The sequence below is a fragment of the Canis lupus genome, chromosome 27, assembly GCF_003254725.2.
Source record: "Canis lupus dingo isolate Sandy chromosome 27, ASM325472v2, whole genome shotgun sequence".
Lineage (NCBI taxonomy): Eukaryota > Metazoa > Chordata > Mammalia > Carnivora > Canidae > Canis > Canis lupus.
Genome location: NC_064269.1, coordinates 4,119,317 through 4,138,917, shown reverse-complemented (window position 1 = coordinate 4,138,917; position 19,601 = coordinate 4,119,317). Strand labels below are relative to the sequence as shown.

General features: G+C 41.3%; 1 protein-coding gene across 8 annotated transcripts in view; it reads left to right on the top strand.

Moving 5' to 3' along the window:
* Window positions 1-19,601, top strand: part of DIP2B (disco interacting protein 2 homolog B) — a 220,844-nt gene that overhangs the window by 94,867 nt on the left and 106,376 nt on the right. For 5 of the 8 annotated variants that reach the window (XM_049102724.1, XM_049102728.1, XM_049102723.1 and 2 more), the window contains exons 1-2: window positions 4,144-4,294; window positions 11,886-11,957. In XM_049102724.1, the coding sequence (XP_048958681.1) occupies window positions 4,159-4,294; window positions 11,886-11,957 (208 nt within the window). In that variant the 5' untranslated portion in view covers window positions 4,144-4,158. Of the gene's footprint in view, window positions 1-4,143; window positions 4,295-11,885; window positions 11,958-19,601 lie in introns of those variants that run through there. The other 3 variants (XM_049102727.1, XM_025477622.3, XM_025477621.3) reach the window with 1 other exon arrangement.

Here is a 19,601-nt window from a genome sequence, read left to right as displayed (position 1 = left end):
ATATCTGTATGTCTGTCCTAGAGCTCATCCAACTTATTGCCTACTGGATATCTTCCTTTTTTTTTTTTTTTTAAGATTTTATTTATTCATGAAAGACAGAGAGAGAGAGAGAGAGGCAGAGATACATGCAGAGGGAGAAGCAGGCTCCACACAGGGAGCCCAATGTGGGACTCGATCCCAGGACCCCAGGATCACGCCCGAGCCAAAGGCAGACGCTCAACTGCTGAGCCACCCAGGCGTCCTTGGATACCTTCCTTTGGTCTTGACTTGCTACAGGTAATAATGCCAGGTAAATGGCATTCAGCAAACGTGGATCAAAGCAGCCTTAGATTTGGAGCTCGTTGGCTCCTCATTCTTACAGATGAGGAGAGTGAGGCTCAGAGAAGGACAGCGGCTTGCCCAGGACCCAGAAAGCTAGTCTGGAACAACTAGGGAAGAAAACATGTCTCCCGACACCTGGAATCTGAGTTCATAAATCTGTGCCAAACACATAAAGATAATCTGTTTTCTGTCCGTCCCACTGGAAAAGCGCTGGCCACTGACCCAGACGAGCTGCTCATTTTGTGATCCACGTACTGTAGCAGTGCCAGTGTTCTCCCTACTTACGGCTTTCCCTGTGCGCCTTTGGTTTCCGGTATGAATTGGCTACCAACAGAATTCTTCATCTGTTTGTAAATTTTCACTTTATTTCTGCACTGGCAAGATGACATAGTGAGATTTTGAGCAGTGGTTAATTTTGTCTATACCATCGATAAAGGAATGCCTGGCGCGTGACCTGCTTACTCCAGATTCAGTGATTCGTGTAGATGTTACTACTTACGCCTGGTTTTGTTTTATTTTATTTTATTTTTTATTTTTTATTTTTTTAAAGATTTATTTATTTATTTATGATAGAGAGAGAGAGAGGCAGAGACACAGGAGGAGGGAGAACCAGGCTCCATGCTGGGAGCCCGACGTGGGACTCGATCCCGGGACTCCAGGATCATGCCCTGGGCCAAAGACAGGCGCTAAACCACTGAGCCACCCAGGGATCTCCCTTACGCCTGGTTTTAAAAAATGATTCTGATGGGTACCAGAAGAGAGGCAGAGTAATATACTTAGCTGTTCTCAGAAGAAACAGCTTTCTGATTTTCCTGAGGAAACATGAAGATAAAAGTCAGGTGAAGAAGTTTTTTTATAACTTCTTATTCTTCTTCTTACCTTCACCCTCCCTTCCTCACCCCCTGATTTTTTTCTGGAATTATTTTTTTCCCTTAGCATTTGCAGTTTTAGCCCTAAATTATCACAACACCCAGAGTTAGATGCATGTAATCCTGTTTTGTGCACAGCGGTACTATTTTATTTACATAAATTTACATATATTCATTTTAACTAATCTCTGTTCATTTCTGGTTTAGATGTCTGTACCTGTTCCTTGATGTCAGTTTTCCTTCTTTTAGACTATTGGCACCCAAAGTGACTAATTTTGTTGGGTCTTACTGCCCAAGATCTAGTACTACCCCGATGTGGCTTTAGAGACTTTTAATGCGCTCTCTTCTCTTTGTTGTTGTTAAAGAGAACCTAGTGATCTAGAATTTTCTAGATAACCCTTTTAAGGCTTAAAGCTATTGTTGGGACTTAAGGGTGGGGCTGGGGCTGGAGTGGTGTCAACTAAAACTAGTTGAATGTGTGCTATGTGCCAGGGACTTTTGCATTTATTCTTTCATTTAAGACTCATCATAAGCACTCAAGGTAGGAGTTCTTCCAGTTTCACCTATTATGAAACTGAGGCCGACTTGTTCAGTAACTTGTCATGGAGCCAGGAGACTGGCAGACTCAGGGTCCAGACCCAGACCTTCCTCGTGCTAGAGAACCCATGCTCTTCCTGCCGACTCCACCATCTCGGGGGCTCCCCCTGCCCTGTTCAGACCTCCAGGTCATTTGTATAGCAAATTTCTTATTTGCAGACATAGTTTTTCTAATGGACAAATGAACATACCTTTTGCATTAGATGGATTAATTGAGCCAGCTGCCTGCTGATGTCGTCAGGCAGAGTTCAGTTTCTCAGTATTTCAAGTGTTTTACTCTGTTGCTTTTTTATTTGTTTGAACTTGCTTGATGCCTTAGGTGAAATACCATCTGTAAGAAGTCATATATATTTGACCTAGAAAACAGAACTGTGCAGCCAAAACAATTCTATGATTTGAGTTTTGGAAGAAAGCAATCTGGGCTTATTCTCAAATTCTTGAAGTGGAAAATGTCTAGTTATTGTCCTAAATGAGGTGAGAAGACAACAAAGAATGGAAATTTGAGTGTTCTGAAGTTAATTTCCTTGAAAATCTTTTGTAAGATTAGTAAGTGTGAGTTAAAAGAAGACTATAGCTTTTATAGGCTGCCAGTTGAAGACTTTTAGAACCACTGATTTTTGTTTTCAAAAGAAAAAGTAGATTAAAAATTCTCATCTTTTTTCAACAGATTGAAGTATTTTAACAGATTGATTTCTGGCTAAACTCTGAAAATACTGTGGCTTTCACTCTTCTCTCAAGATTAATTCTACCTATGTGAAGAGAGAAACTACAAGGAGCTTTTAAAAATAATTCAGAGTTTTTAATTCTTTAGAATCCTGTTGGCCACTTTCAGTTCAGATATGGCAAGAAAAATAGGGAGGGAGAAACAAAGGCCACAATGCCCAGTAGCTGGTTTAGGGGGTAAGGCCATTGTTCTCTGTGACTGTGAACCTCTCCCACTCCTGCAGCTGAAGTGGTTAGGACTCTGTGTAAATAAAAACAGTGCTTTTAGGGAAAAAAATGTATTTGTTGTGAGTCTTTATCACCTTTAGAGGAAGGATGTTTGGAGGATGGGTGGCTGGTGAATGTAATTCATTGAATAGAATTGTTGTAAGGAGAACATGATAAAACTTATTAGTAAAAATTGTTTTTTGTCTCCTAGCCAGCGTCTCCTGGGTAGGATCCAAATCCTCTGCCTTTTTAAGTTTTACTAAGATCTACCTGATTCACATTCTCAGCTATATTTTTGGTTCTTTGTCTGTATGTGTCTACTTACATTTCTTGTGTATAAATGACCTTAACTCCGGTCCTAGTTCCCCATCTGCAGCCATAGCCAACATGTACCACTGTCCTGGTCTGAGATTTACACGTATGTTGCCAGTGGTTGAGTGGCTGCTTTCAGCTCAGGCTGTGGTCCCGGGATCCGGGATCGAGTCCCATATTGGGCTCCTTGCAGGAAGCCTGCTTCTCCCTCTGCCTGTGTCTCTGCCTTTCTGTCTCTGTCTCTGTCTCTGTCTCTCTCTTTATGTGTTTGTGTCTCATGAATAAATAAATAAAAATCCTTAAAAAAGATTTTACATGTAGAGGTTATTAGATACAGGTATAGATTGGAAGATGATGACTATAGAAGTTCTTCTTAGTTTCTCATTTCTTTCCTTCCTAATTACAAAAAAGAAAGGCCACATTCTCTGTTAGCTGAATATTTAGTAATGATGTATAATGACTTTTTGCTAATTGTTTTTTAACTGCAGTTGGACACGGTTTCCACAGTTGGCTGTCTCATTTAAAAGATAATTAAAGAGACAATTCATGTGGGGTCCTTCTTGGGGGGTGGGGGTGGATTTTTAATGCCTTCTGGAAAGTCATCTATATTTTGGAATGAGTCAGAGAAATTGTTTGTCTCATGCTGTTCATTTTATGAACAATAGATTAGTTTTATTCTTTTATTGCATCTGATTTGGGGGCCACCTACAAATAAACAATGGACAAAGAACAATAGGAAAAAGCCAGAGACCTAGATTCTAGTCTAGCTGTGTATCTTTAAGCAAGCCATTTATCTTTTCACATCTCAGTTTCTTGTTCTGTAGTAGGGATTATGTCTTTTCTGTTTATTGACGAGGATTTTTAGGCAAATCAGATGAATCAGTATCAGAATATTTTGAAAAGTTGGAATGCTGGTTGTGTTATATAGAGGCATTTAATTAAGAAAGAAGTAAATCGATGACCTATGAGATACATACCAGCCTTCAACTTCAGGTGTCTGAAGAACCCATGTTGAGGCACAGCAGTGGGGCCCTCCTGTTCAGCAGGGCCTGAAGGAGTAGCAGTAGGGCCAGTGTCTGTTCTTCAGAGACTGAATTTACAGCTTTAATATCCTTCTGTTGCTCCAAGTATGCTATTCTCTTCTACAGCTGTGGGTTTGAGAACAGTCCTGACAGCCATCCTTCAGGACCCAACTGAAGAGCAAGCACCTTCTGTGAAGTCTTCCCAGTCTTTTGGAGGCCAAGTTTGGAGCTTCACTCTGAAAAGTGAATATAGGGTGGTATTAGGGAGGAGGGGCCCTGGAGCCAGGACTGCCTGGGTTCAGATCCTAATTATGGCTCCTACTAGGTATGACTGACAAGTAGCTTAAACATTCTGTGGCTCAGCATCACCTATAAAATGGGACTGATAATAATATTACCTTCTAAGGGATGTTGTGAGACTCTTGGAACAGGGGCGGTTATACATAGTAAGCCCTCAATGAGTATTACTATTTACTTATTTATTCTTAGAGTATTAAGTTATTTATTATTATTATTATTTTTAAAATTCCCTTAGAATTTTGTACATGACCCCTAGTGTAGCCCTTGTCATGTTTTTTTTTTTTTTTTTAAGATTTTTAATTTTTATTTATTCATGAGAGGCAGAGATGCAGGCAGAGGGAGAAGCAGGCACCACGCAGGGAGCCTGATGTGGGACTCGATCCCGGGACCCCAGGATCACGCCCTGGGCCAAAGGCAGGCACTAAACCACTGAGCCACCCAGAGATCCCCCCCCCCGCCCTTGTCATTTTTATTGTAATTATTTGTTTAGATTGGGAACTTCTTAAAGATGCAGACAGTTTTATTAACACTTTGCATGTCATCCATTCATCATTCAAAATGTTTTTGTGACATCCCAAAGTTCCCCAAGCTGTTGCCACCCCTGACTGAATCGGTATGACTTTAAGGCCGGGCTTCACTGGCACATACCTTTTTTATTTCCATTGAAGCAGAAAGAGTTTGTGGATGGAACTGTAATCCTTGCTCTGTGTCCATCAAGTTTAATACACATACCACTTGGTGACCCTCCAGAATTTCCCAAGGCCTGTGTTTATTTAGCACCTAACTGCTCAGGGTGCTTCACAAAGTCATCTCTGAAAAGTCTTAGCGTTGCTCTACTTCTTTCTGGGAGGTAAAGTCCTAAAGGAACCCTCAAACACGGCTGTAGTCACACACAGCCAGTCAGCAGCAGAGGAAAACGAGTAAGCCGCTAAGTGACTGCCTCGTTAGGAATTTGTCTTATTTCTGATACTAGAATGAAAGGCCAGACTCTGGCCACAGTGTCACCCACTGTGTAAAGCTTTCCTTTCCCTACCCAGGCAGAGCTCATCATGCCCCCTCTGGCTTCTGTACTGTATTTGGCATACATCTCTCCTGCAGCACTCAGGTAGGAGGTCAGCTGGGTGCCTTCCTCTTCTCTCTTCATGGCATGGCTACCCACCTCTGACCCCTGGCCAGTAGAGGGGAGGCTTCAGTGGGCTTTCACTGAAAGTGTGTTGATGTTGGCACTTTCTAGAGCCCAGGCCCCATACCAGGTAGTCTCAGTCACCATGAAAACTTACCAAGACAGCTGTTACGGTGACCCATTCTACAGACGTGGATACCAAGACTTATCAAGAGGTTAAGTAAAACTTGGTCTAGAGTCACAAGGCCAGGAGGCGGCAAGGCTGTGCTCCAGATGTAGTTCTTTCTAGCACAGACTCCTCAAGGGCTAACCACAGCACTCTATGCGCTCAAACGGCTGACGGGGTTGTAGGACTGTTCCTCCTCTCGTTCTTACCCTTCGGGGCTTGCGGCAGCTAACAGGCCCACGCACACCTCCCGCAGCCCGTCATCATGCCGCTTAAAGATAATCCCTGGGCTGCCTGTGCCAAGCAATTACTGATCCTGGGCGGGTGAGGAGGGAAGCAGGAAATTTATTTCCTTTAGGTTCTGCCTCACGTATATCTTTCCGTGTGTCTGGCTTTGGCTCTTCAGGTTGTGGTGGTGCCTAGCGAGCGGACAGCCTTGGGCCAGGTGGGTCCCTGTGCCTGTTACTGGCTTGGGGCCTCCCACCAGGGTTCCCGCGGACCCCTGGAAGTAGCTGCTCTTCCAAGTGCACCTCCCACCAGGGTTCCCGCGGACCCCTGGGAGTAGCTGCTCTTCCAAGTGCACCTCTGGGTGGAGAAGTAGTTACCCTAGTGGGAGGGGAAGGCTAATCCTCTCTTTATTTGTTTAGTTCTCAAAAAACTTGAACAACAGGTTTAACTTCCATCTGTGCCATTTTAATGCAAATTTTATACAGGTAGAGTTATGGCACTCCTTTTTGTTTTATATGCCAGATGGCAAAAAATCTGTTCTGACTAAGAATGCCTGTGATGTGACTGAGTGTCTGCAAGAGTTCTGTGCTCTCCCTTGAGGCTGCATGGCCAGGAGACAACACTCTTCCCCTCCTCTTTCCTCTCCTCCTCACATTAAGTCCACAGAACCTCCCAGCACACTGCAGACAGGATTCTCTAGTGTGGTAATATCCAAATTTGCCTGATTTTTAAAGACTTATTGGTGAGTTTCCTGGGTGGCTCAGTTGGTTAAGCATCTGCCTTTGGTTTAGGCCATGATCCTGGGGTCAGAGGATTGAGCCCCATGTTGGGCTTTCTGCTGAGCAGAGAGCCTGCTTCTCCTACCCCTCTCCCAGCTCATTCTCTCTCTCTCTCAAATGAATAAATAAAATCTTTAATATATATATATATATATACAGGCTCAGCATCAGGCACTTGTTAGAAATACAAGGATCTGGGGCTTAATCCAAACTTGTGAATCAGAATCCTCATGGAAGGGGCCTGGGATTTTTTTTTTTTTTTTTTGTAAAATTTATTAGTTTCTTTTAGAGAGAGTGTGTGTGCAGGAGGAGAGGAAGAGGGAGAGAGAGAACCCTGAAGCAGACTCCCTACTGAGCGGGGAGCCCAACACGGGCTCCATCTCAGGACTCTGAGATCATGACCTGAACCAAAACCAAGAGTTAGCCGCTTAACTGACCCAGCCACCCAGGCGCTCTAGGAATTTGTATTTTTACAAGTTTCTCAGGGAATTCTCAAAAATTAGGTATTTGGAAAATGTTGCTTTCTTGCAGCAAACCCTGGTTAACTACCCGTGGGGAGCACAATAAGAACACAGACTATTGATGGGCAGTGACAGAAATGTGGAATAACAAATTCAGGTAGGTAGGTAGGTAGGTTCACTGCATTCCTTCGGCCTGGTCTTGCCCTCTGGCAAAGGGATCCATGGATATGTGGGTGCAGTTCCTGTAGCTTTTAATGCCCACTGATTTTATGGACTGTATTCCTCCTTTCAGGCGAGCGGGGCAGGTGCTGCTTTTCTGATCACCTTTGAAGTCTAGCTGTCAAGTTTTTCAGCAAACTTGGTTCACTAAATTTCTTTCCCTGGGCCTTTCAGCTCTTGCTAATGTGAAGACCTCTCTTTCTTCCATTTCTGGTTTTCCACCCAAGTGCACATGTCTCTGATTCATTCTTCTCTCACTGCCTCCACCTTACTAATTCATTCAATCACTCATTCAACAAGTGCTGTTGTGCCAGGCTGTGGGCGGGCTACAGAGATGAACACGACACAATCCCTGCCCTCAAGTGCACAGTCTAGTAGGGACGCAGATATGTTAACAAATAATTAAAATACCAGTGATGTGCTGAGTGCTATCATAGTGTGTGCAGAGTTGGAGGGGTACCAAAAAGTGACAGGTGTCACAGAGGAGGTGACTTTTAAGCAGGGTCTTGTGGTCCTAGAAAAGGGGGAGGGCATTTTAAAGGCTCCTCATCATAGTCCTCACATTCTCATTGCAGTTCATCTTCTAGGTCTTCTTAATGTTGTTGCTTATTTATGGATTTAATGGAGCTGATTGTCATGGCTGAATTGACTTTTCTCAAACCCTGAGTTGGTTAGTAATTGATTAAGATCTAAGATGCCAAGTCTACTAGTTCATCCCACAATCAGTTACTGACAGTAAACGATTGAGACTCTAAACCCTGAAGAAAGGCTTATAAAGGTAGATGTGTTCTGAGCCAGCAGCAGTGGTCCTTGTACCCTTCAGGCTGTAGGGTGTATGTGTACAGTGGAAGTAGGGAAGCTCGTGAGTGGGAATTGGGACAGGAGAATGCTCCATTGTTTCTTTTGCAATAAAAGACTTGATTTCCTCTTTTTAAGAAGGGTTTCCTTGATATGCTCCCACATCTCCGTTAGTTGTGTGTATTGTTGGAGATGACCTAAACTCTTCAGTTTGCTAATTTGACAAGGTTTGGTTTTTATTTCCAAAAAATGTACTGCAGATTTCTCTCATTTCACTAAAGAAGCAGAGATGAAGGGCCATTGTGATTCAGTTTGTATGGTCTAGTAAGTAGCTGTGATTGTAGTTTTAACTATTGTTTCTTGAAATAATGGGTGTTCATTGTAGAAAAATGAGAAAATACAGATAAGCAAAAAGGAAAAGAAGTTAAAACAAATCCATAACCTTGCAAGCCATAGCTAGCCACTGTAATATTTTGGTATATAAAACTCCAGACTTTGTCTATGTATATGTTTGTGTGTAAAAAAAGTTATTCCAAAAATTGAATATCCTGTATAAACTGTTTATTAGTATCTTATTTTCTCCCCTATTGTGTGTATATATATAGACACATATATGTATATACACGTACATATACATGCACACACACATACACACTGTGACCATCTTACTGTTTACAGATCCATATCTATAGAACCATTAATTCTTAATTGAAAAAAACATTTTTGAGATTGTACAAATTATCTAGTCTTGTTTTTTATTTTTTAATTTTTTTTAAAGATTTTATTTATTTATTCATAGATACAGAGAGAGAGAGAGAGAGAGGCAGAGACACAGTCAGAGGGAGAAGCAGGCTCCATGCAGAGAGCCTGATGTGGGACTCGTTCCAGGGTCTCCAAGATCATGCCCTGGGCTGCAGGCGGCGCTAAACCGCTGTGCCACTGGGGCTGCCCTGTTTTTTTGTTTTTTTTTTAAATCAAACTCTGGGGACGCCTGGGTGGCTCAGCAGTAGAGCGTCTGCCTTTGGCCCAGGGTGTGATCCTGTAGTCCCGGGATCGAATCCCACTTTGGGCTCCCTGCAGGGAGTCTGCTTCTCCCTCTGCCTATCTCTGCTTCTCTCTCTGTCTCTCATAAATGAATAAATAAAATCTTAAAAAAAAATAAATCAAACTCTGTTAAAGTATATAAAACAAGTGAAACCCCTCATAATTCCATTTCCCAAGAGTAAACATTTATTTATTTATTTTTTGGAGTAAACATTTATTTAATGTATATATACATTATTTTTCAAACTATTTTCTATACATATATGCAAATGTATCTATTTCTATTTTTTACACAATTAGATCTTGTTATACGTACTGTTCTGCAACTTGCCTTTTACCCTTTATATGTTTTAGACATCATCTTGTGCCAGTACATTTGGAATACCTGTCTATTATTATGTAGCCCAGGGTTTCTTATCCTTAAGACTATTGATAGTTTGGACTGGATAACTCTTTATTGTGTGACTGTCCTGTACATTGCAGCACACTTAGCCCCATCCCTGGCCTCTATCCCTTAGATACCAGTAATACCCCTTCCTCTGAGTGTGACAAAAATACCTCCAGATATTGTCATTTGTCCCATTGGGAACAAAGTCACTCCCAGTTGAAAGCCACTGATAATAGGTGATCTATAATTATAATGTAAGTATCTAGACTCCTTCCATTTTTCATCACAAAGAATAGGTCAGGCAATATTCTTATTTGATTTTTGTGCACCTTTATGAATATTATCAATGAATAAATTCCTAAAAATACCGTTGCTGAATCAAAATTTTGAAATTTCCAAATTACTCCAAAGAGATTGTATCACTTTATTTTTCAGCTATATCCTGGTAGTTCTAAAATTATCTCTCTTTCCTGAGTTTTAGATCCACATATCCAGCTATTGATTGGACATGACCTTTTGTGTATCTCATGGGCCTTTCGTAAACCCAATTCCCATTTTCTTCAACTCACCAAATTTGCCCTTCTTGCTGTATTTCTCTGTCACAGAATAGCACCACCATTTGCCGGAAATGTTCTCATCCTTATCCATCCAGTCATCAAATCCTGTCCAGTGTTTCTCCCAAATGTCTCTCTTAATCCATTCACTACTTCTTTTTTTTTTTTTTTTAATGGTTTTTAAAGATTTATTTATTGGGGCAGTTGGGTGGCTCAGTAGTTGAGTGTCTGCCTTTGGCTCAGGTCGTAATCCTGGGGAATTGAGTCCCACATCGGGCTTCCCCCACAGGGAGCCTGTTTCCTCCCTCTGCCTATGTCTCTGCTTCTCTTTATCTGTGTCTCTTGTGAATAAAAAAAAAAAAATATTAAAAAATTGTTTATTTGAGAGAGAGATAGAGTACACAGAGGGAGAGGTAGAAATAGACTCCCCACTGAGCAGGGAGCCCAACAAGGGGCTCCCTCCCAGGCCCCTTGGACCTGAGCTTAAGGCAGATACTTAACTGCTGGAGCCATCCAGCTGTCCCTGTTCACTTCTTTTCTTCCCTTCTACCACTGTCTTTAATTTAGGATACTACTAACTTGCCCAGATCACTGGTACATTGGTAGTAGCCCTGGGCTAGCAGGTAGTCTCTTTGAGCCTCTACCCTTGGTCCCATCCTCCTCAGGAAGAGTGAACTGCCTTGCTGACTCCGCAGTCTGTGTCACTCCCTGTGTAAGCCCCTCCGCGAGGCCTGCTACCTTCCCACCGTCCACGCCATCAGTCCTGTGTTCAGGCTGACAGCAGCTGGCATTCACCACCCTTGGTTTCAAATCTGTGTTCACCAGTGTTGTAAATTTTAGTATACAACTTACTTTTTATGCTAAATTTTGACTTTAAAATTTTATTTCAATTTAAAAAAATTCTTTTTTAGAAAACAATGCTCTACCATGTCAACTCACAACATGTATTTATTCCCCCGGCTTTGAATTACTCATTCTCCCTTGAATGAACTTTTGTTCTCCTGTGTTTCCTGTTCCTCCTCACCCAGCTCTCTACCCATTCATTTGCTACCCTTTCTTTAGTACCTAGTATATTTCTTGGCACTTGAACCACACATTTTTCCTCTGTTAATCAGTTTTTATTCTTATTGCAGTTGTTGCATGTCTACTTTTTGTGTGCTTTGTGTATACTTTTAAATTTTAACCTTATGAAAAAGATGTATGTGTACATAAATAATACAAAGCAGTGAACCAAGGAGAGAGAATATGAGAATTCCAGCCCCGGTTCAACCGTAGGTACTAGGATGCAGAGAGGCCTTTCAGGTATTCCACTCCAGTGCCTGAACCTCAACTTCTCCCCTGAACTAGACTTTTGATTTTACGTGGTTCCATATAGCAATAGAGTTGAGTACCTCCCATATCAGTTGTATTAATGTGGTCAAACCAAAACTTTGGAGAGGTCATTTGTCTGCCAGCCTTTCAGCATTCCATTTTGGTCTATCTTAAATGCCAGGGAAACGAGGGATGCCTAGGAACTTGGGAATCTCTGACATGGTATGCAGCATATTGCTATGCTAGATTGGTGTGGAGACAAGCCCTACAATTTTCCACAAGAAGTCTGCTCCAAGACTGTGGGAAATCACACATAGCAAAATCCTTGGCAAAGAACTCTACATTTTTTCCCCTACTCTCTATGTGGTAATTCTATAACACTCTGTAATTAATTTTATTTTTACAGTGAACAACCACAGAGTAAGAATAATGCATAACCTATTTCTGTTTCTTGCTATTTTAGGGGACATCACACAGAAGGGATATGAAAAGAAAAGGTCAAAACTCCTGTCTCCCTACATCCCGCAGACACAAGGTAGGCAATGAGAAGTGGTTTAAACCTTTTCAGTATTTTTACACCAAAGAAGCTATCTTACAGAAGATCTGTCTTTTGTTGGTTCCTGTTTTTTTCCCTCCCTTCCTCACAAGGGGAGAGAAAAAAAAAAAAAAAAAAAACGGAAGGAAAGAAAGGAGGAAATGAATCTTAATTGAGCATCTGCTGTGTGCTAGGCACTTTTAAAATACCTAAGTCATCAAATCATTTACACAGAGCTTGGGTCCTGGTGTGTATGTGCAAGGCTGATGTGATTCAATGGCAGAAAATTCCAGGTCATGGAAAAACTGCATCTTCCTTAAGCCTGAGCACAAACTGTGCTATAGAGCAAAGGCAGCAAAGATCAGAAGGAAGGATAGACTCAGTATTGCAAGGCGACTCAAGGATTGCAGTTCCTGAGGATTTGGGGGTAAGAACCCTAATAAGCTTTTCTATTGAGTCCCTTGTTCCTTCTGCAAAGAGACTGGTGGGTTCTTCATGTCAGAAAGTCCTGAGTCATGGTGTGCTTAATTCCAGAGGGCTTACTGTATGTAACCTTTGCCTCCAGGCAAGGCTGTCTCTAAGTCATCATATTTTTTTTTAAGTTACTCAGATTTGAGGGACGCCTGGGTGGCTCACCAGTTGAACTTCTGGCCTTCGGCTCAGGGCGTGATCCCGGGGATCTGGAATCGAATCCCACATCATGCTCCTTGCGTGGAGCCTACTTCTCCCTCTGCCTGTGTCTCTACCTCTTTCTCTCTCTCTGTCTTTCATGAATAAATAAATAAAATCCCCCCAAAAAGTTACTCAGATTTGAGGCTTTCCTTTGATATCCTGTTGCTGCTTTAATCACTTTTACTATAAGGAATTTTTTTCTTGTTTTCTAATTTCTCCCTTGCAATCAAAGCCCCATTTCCTCAAGCCTCTTCCTTGTGGAGCTAATTGCTTTTATATCTGGATTACGAATACCTTGAGGACTTTGCATTTCCCATAGTTCTAATATTAAGCTTTGTACAGGGTATATGGTCTGTAAATAATGAATAATAGAATGAGAAAATGAATAATGATGATGTTCCAATATATTTCACTGAGGTCCTTGTTTTATTTCCTGTATCATTCTTGGAAATTCCTCCCTACAAAAACAGGTAGATCAGTGCAGTGACAGCCAATTTAAGATATCTTCATGAACAGATAGATGTCAAAAGGAATTGAGAAAGAAGAGGTAGAAATTGAGCCAGTGACAGCTAATGAAAAGCCAGTATTTGCAGAGCAAGGCATGACAGAGGAGTACTCTGGCTACTTAAATGTGGACCTGGCCCATACCTCTATAGTGCTGGAGGTTTACTTTAGTCACTTTGTGCAAGAACAGTCGGATCCTGAAACAATAATTCAATAAGAAGTAAGAGTCAATATAGAAAAGGACTATGATCTGTTCTCTGTAGTCAGGCTATATACAGAAGCCAAATCATGTTAAAAAATCAGTTTATTGGGGTGCCTGGGTGACTCAGTGAGTGTCTTCTGCCTTTGGCTCAGGTCGTGGTCCCTGGATCCTGGGATTGAGCCCCATATCAGGCTCCCCACAGGGAGTCTACCACTTCTCCCTTTGCACTCCCCCCACGCTCCTGTGTGCATTCACTTGCTCTCTCTCGAATAAATAAAATCTTTTTTTTAAGGTTTTATTTATTTATTTGAGAGAGAGAGTGCACAAATGGGTAAGAAGGGCAGAGGGAGAGGGAGAAGCAGATTCCCCACTGAGCAGGGAGCCTGACATTGGGACTTGATCCCAGGACCCTGGGATCATGTTCTGAGCTGGATGCTTTGCCACCTGAGCCACCCAGGCGCCCAAATAAATACAATTTTTTTAAAAAGATTTTATTTATTTATTCATGGAGACACACAGAGAGAGAGGCAGAGACATAGGCAGAGGGAAAAGCAGGCTCGACGCAGGGAGCCCGATGTGGGACTTTGATCCCAGGACCCCAGAATCACGCCTTGGGCCGAAGGGAGCTGCTTAACCACTGAGCAAGCCAGGAGTTCCCCAGATAAAATCTTAAAAGGAAAAGCAGAACAGTTTATCAGTTCTCTGAGAAACCACTGATACATACTCAGATCTGTGTGATCAGCACATTCTTGCCCCATGGGTGGGCCTACAGGGGGAGCCAAATCACAGATGGAAGGTCTTCAGTGAGTAGGAATGAGACATTTAATTGCAGTAGGCCAAGAGAATGGAACATAGCCATATCACAGTAGGAAGGGTTTTGCAGATGACCTCATGCGGAAAATTGAAGCCATTTGAAGGTAGCTCCTTCAGCTTCCTGCTACCAAACTTAAGACTTGCCACATCTGTGCCCATCATGTTTTCCTCCTTCCATCTGGTTAAAAAAGTAATCTGTTCCCCTTATCCAAGGCCAGTCATTGCACCTGTGCTTTGGATTCCATTCCCTCTTCCCTTTTCAGAAACATTAAATTATCATCCGGTGACACTGAGGACAGGGCAATGGAAGTGGGTCATCCCTGGTACAGGCAATAAGGGTGCAGTATCTGTAAAAATAAAAAAAGCAGTAAGAAAGCCAACAAAAAATTGGTCTGCTTTTTATTATTATCCTGTCTAGCAGTTCCAAAGACTGTAAGTAATAAGATGCTCCCCCTGCTGATGCAGACAGCTGCCCCACCCCTTAGATGTGCCATTGCCATTGCTGCCAGTTCCCATCTCTTTTGTACACTCACTCTCTCCCTCTCACCTGACCCTCAGCAGGCCATCATGCTTGTTATACTCTTCTGTTAAAAAAAATCCTCCCTTGTCAGCCTTTTCCGTCTTCACCTTCTCTGCTTCCCTTTATGATCAAATTGCTCTGAGCTGTCTATACTTACTGTCTCTATTTTCTCCACTCCTGCTCACTTCTTAGCCCGTGCCCATCCCTTCTAGAACTGTTTTAAGTGACATCACCGAGGAAGTTGCCACTCTAGAAGCACTCCTTTTGAAACTTTTTCATTTTCTTACTCTCCTCTTTCTGTTGCTCCTAGTCATCCTTGCAAGCTCATCCTCCTCTGTTAAATGTTGGAGTTTTCAAGGCAAGGCCCCAAGCCCTCTTGATGTCTCACTCTGTAGCAGTGACTCACAGATTGCAGCCTGCATCACAACCACTGGAGGGCTTGCCAGTATACAGATTGGCAGACCCTGTTCTCAGGGTTTCTGATTCTAGAAGTCCAGGGTGGGGCCTGAGAATTTGCATTTATGTTAAATTCCCAGGTGATAGGGAAGTTGCCGGTCCAGACACCACACTTTTAGAACCAACGCTCTATCTCCCTATAGTATTTCAGCCATACCTGTGGCTTTAATTATCATTTAAATACACGTAACTGCAAAATATGTATCTTCAGCTCAAATCTATCCTAAGTTTCTGACCCATAGATCCAATTGCTTACTTAACATTTCCATTTACATAACTTAAAAGAGCCTCCTTTTCAACCTATCCATTAAATCGATAACTTCCACCACCATTCCTACCACCACTTCCAACATGCACATACACAAAGCAAAAAATAGAAACAAAATCCAACTACAGTGACATCCAGCCTGCTCTTGTGCTTTTCTTCTAGTTTTCTCCTTCTAAGTAAATCGAACCCACATCTGAAAACCCAACAATTTAGAGACCTAAAAATCATCCTCAGGATCTCCTCCATTCCCCATCTCTTTTCTGTCATCAAGTTCTATCAGTTTTCTGTTCCTTCATTTTTGGCAAGTTTAGGTTTTTTTCTAGGAAATAGTCTATTTTGTATACATTTTCAAATTTACTGTTATTCATAAAGTTTTCTTTATTTTTGAAGGCCCTGCCTGTTTACATTATCTACTTCTATCTCTGTTCTCTTGATGAGTCTTCCCAGAAGTTTGTCTTATCAAAGAATAATCTTGATTTTTATTGAATCTTTTTTTTTTTAAGGTTTATTTATTTTAGAGAGAGGGAGGCTAGGAGGGAGGGACAGAGGGAGAGGAAAGGAAAGTCTCAAACAGACTGCTCTCAGCTTGGAGCTGGAAGTGGGGCTTAATGTGGGGCCTGATGCAGGGCTTGATCTCATAGCCCTGAGATCACAGACTGGGTGGAAACCAAGAGTCAGATGCCCCACCAACTGTGCCACCCAAGCACGCTATTTGTTGAACTTTTTTAAGTACTTTATTTTCTGATGACTTTCAGCTTCTATATGTATTTCCTTCCTTAAACTATTTGTTTACAAATAGTAAACTATTTGTTTACTTTGTATTCTTCCTAAACTTCCTCAGTTGGATGCTTAGATTGTCTGCCTTCTTTCTTTTTTTTAATTTTTTTTTAAATTTTTATTTATTTATGATAGTCACAGAGAGAGAGAGAGAGAGAGGCAGAGACACAGGCAGAGGGAGAAGCAGGCTCCATGCCCCGGGAGCCTGATGTGGGATTCGATCCCGGGTCTCCAGGATCGCGCCCTGGGCCAAAGGCAGGCGCCAAACCGCTGCGCCACCCAGGGATCCCCTGCCTTCTTTCTTAAGTGTTTCTTAATTTCACTGTGGTCAGAAAACATGCCTGTACCAAATCAAGGCTTTGTTATTTGTTCAGACATGCCTAGTATTTGGTAAATTTCTGTAATTCATCTATTTGTGTCTTATTGGTTGAATGGATGGTTTTGGTCCATTAGTTCAAAATAGTTCATTGTGTTTTTCAGATCTTTTCTTAATAACTTTTTGACTATTTTGATCTATCATTTCTGATAGAAATGTATTTAAAAATCTGTACCATGACCATGTGTTTATCAGTTTTCCTTGTAGTTCTGTCAAGTTCTGCTTTATAGGTTTTAAAGTGATGTTACTAGGAACAAGACAAGGATGTCCACTCTCACCACTTTTATTCAAATAATACTGGAAGTTCTAGTCACAGCAATTAGACAACATAAAGAAATAAAAGGAATCCAGATTGATAAGGAAGAAGTAAAACTCTCACTGCTCTCAGATGACCTGATAATGTGTATAGAAAACCTTCAAGACTCCACCAGAAAACTGCTAGAAATGATAAATGAGTTCAGTAAACTCATAGGATACAAGATCAATGTATATAAATCTGTTGCATTTTCTATACACTAATAATGAAGCTGCAGAAAGTGAGGAAGACAAATACCATATGATCTCACCCACATGTGGAAATTAAGAAATTAAACAAATGAACAAAGAAAAAAAAGACATACACACAAACCAAGCTTTTAACTATAGAAAAAAAAATTGATGGTTACTGGAGGGGTGGTGGGTGGGGGGATGGGAGAAATAGGAATGTGGATTAAAGAGCACACTTACTGTGATGAAAAAAGTAAAATAAAATGATAAAAATACAACAAAATAGAAATAAATAGGTTTACAAAGTAAAAAAAGTGATGTTACTAGGTATACATGAAGAATTACAATGTCTTCTTTGAAAATTGTTCCCTTTATCATGAGTTAACTGTCTTTGTCCCTGTGGTGTTTTTTATCCTAAGGCTCTTTAAATAATCTAATCTGTCTAGAGTTATTAGACATCTTAATTCTCCTCTCAGACAATACAAGTACTTTTAAAAACGCTTCAGTGGCTATGACTATTACTCTCCATCCTACATTTTAGTACCACCTTGTTTACATGCCCTCTCCATTATCAGTTATTGTCTTATGTACCTAACAGTACTTAATATACATTCTTTACTTGCTATTTCTTCATATATCTCACTTCTTCCTTTCAGTTTAATTCCTTCTTCCTAAAGTCCATCCTATAGTAGTTACATATTTTAGTGAGGGTTTCTTACTGGGGAGTTCTCTACCATTTGTGTTTATGATTTTGCTCACCTCAGATCTTGAATCTATTCATGGTTTTCCCAAAATGGGGTTGGTTGCCGGGCTGAATAATCTATATTGTATAGGTTCTATAGCAAAAGAAGAGATTACCCCTTGGAATATTTGCCCATATATCTTTGTAGATTTTGAAGAAGGCATTTATTTATTTATTTATTTATTTATTTATTTATTTATTTATTTATTTATTTATTTATTTTTGAAGCACATTGGAATACAAGTTTTAAACTTACTAAATTAGGGGTCTCCAGGATCGTGCCCTGGGCCAAAGGCAGGCGCCAAACTGCTGCGCCACCCAGGGATCCCCCTAGTGAATGATTTTTAAAAAAAAATTTATTCATGAGAGAGAGAGAAGCAGAGAAACAGGCAGAGGGAGAAGCAGGCTCCATGCAGGGAGCCGGATGTGGGACTCGATTCTGGGTCTCCAGGATCACAACCTAGGCTGAAGGCGGCGCTAAACCACTGAGCCACCAGCGCTGCCCATGAATAATTTTTTTGTATGGAGTTTATTTGAAGTTGAAATTATCTTGGATTGCATATCTATGTATATTTTAGATTTCTTTCCTCAAATGTTAAATGAATCTTTAAGACTTAAAAAAATTTAAGTGTAGCAGGAGAATGGAGAAACGTGCTAAGAGAACATAAGGTTGAAGAAAAACTTAGAAATTAAGTAGTAGAGATTGAGTAAGGACAGTACTGGTTAATAATAGGGATAGGTTAATTCGGTGGGATCACAGGGGTTAGGTTCTAAAGTATGACAAAAATATGATGTGTCAAATTTCTCAAATCTTCCAACCTTGGAACTGACTCTTTTTTCTTTAGTTAACACAAGCCAGATTTTTGTCTGGTAAGTGAAGAGCCATGCTGTATGAAAAATATGTATCTTGATAAAGGTTAAAATCATACTCAAGGACTCAAGATGCTCTCACGTGGAGAGTCATGGTAGAAAGGAAGCTTTGCCAGGTTCACGTCTCCTACTCATTCTAAGCCATGACCTCTTTGAAAGGAATGGCCCATAGAAATCTTTCAATATGGCAACTGCTGGGGCCTGGATATAGAGTTTCTCACCTCAGTTGGCAAGATGTTCAGGAAGAAGGGGCTAGAAATTAACTCTCTTTTGGCATGGTCCAAAAAATTGAAATTTCAAACCATGTGTGTTCTAACTCCTCTGTAAACTAGTCATTCTTGCCCACTCTTAGAGTTGTAGAAAAATGGAAGGTTTTATGCAGGAAGGTGATTTCTCTCAGCTGATCCTGGGTCTAATCTTTAAGTTAAGATACTTTGGATACAAATAACTAATATTTCAGCTACCTTGAATAGAAAAAGAGTTTATTCTAATGATACCGGGGTTACTGATAGAACCTCCAGACAACACATATATACTGAGTACATGCGGGCTTCCAAGTACTATTGAGACCCCAGGAGATAGCATTGAACAAGGCTGAGTCTGCCTTGGGACATCTCTCCCACCTATCCCCCACCCCTGCTCCAGCTTGCACCCTCCAGCTTGCACCCTCCGTCTTCCCAGGTTTGCTCAACTAGGACTTCCACAGAGAAGCCTTCCTTGATCAGCCCTATCAAAAACAGTCCCGGGATCCCTGGGTGGCGCAGCGGTTTGGCGCCTGCCTTTGGCCCAGGGCGCGATCCCGGAGACCCGGGATCGAATCCCACGTCGGGTTCCCGGTGCATGGAGCCTGCTTCTCCCTCTGCCTGTGTCTCTGCCTCTCTCTCTCTCTCTCTCTCTCTCTGTGACTATCATAAATAAATAAAAAAATTTAAAAAAAAAATAAAAAGGCCCAGAAAAA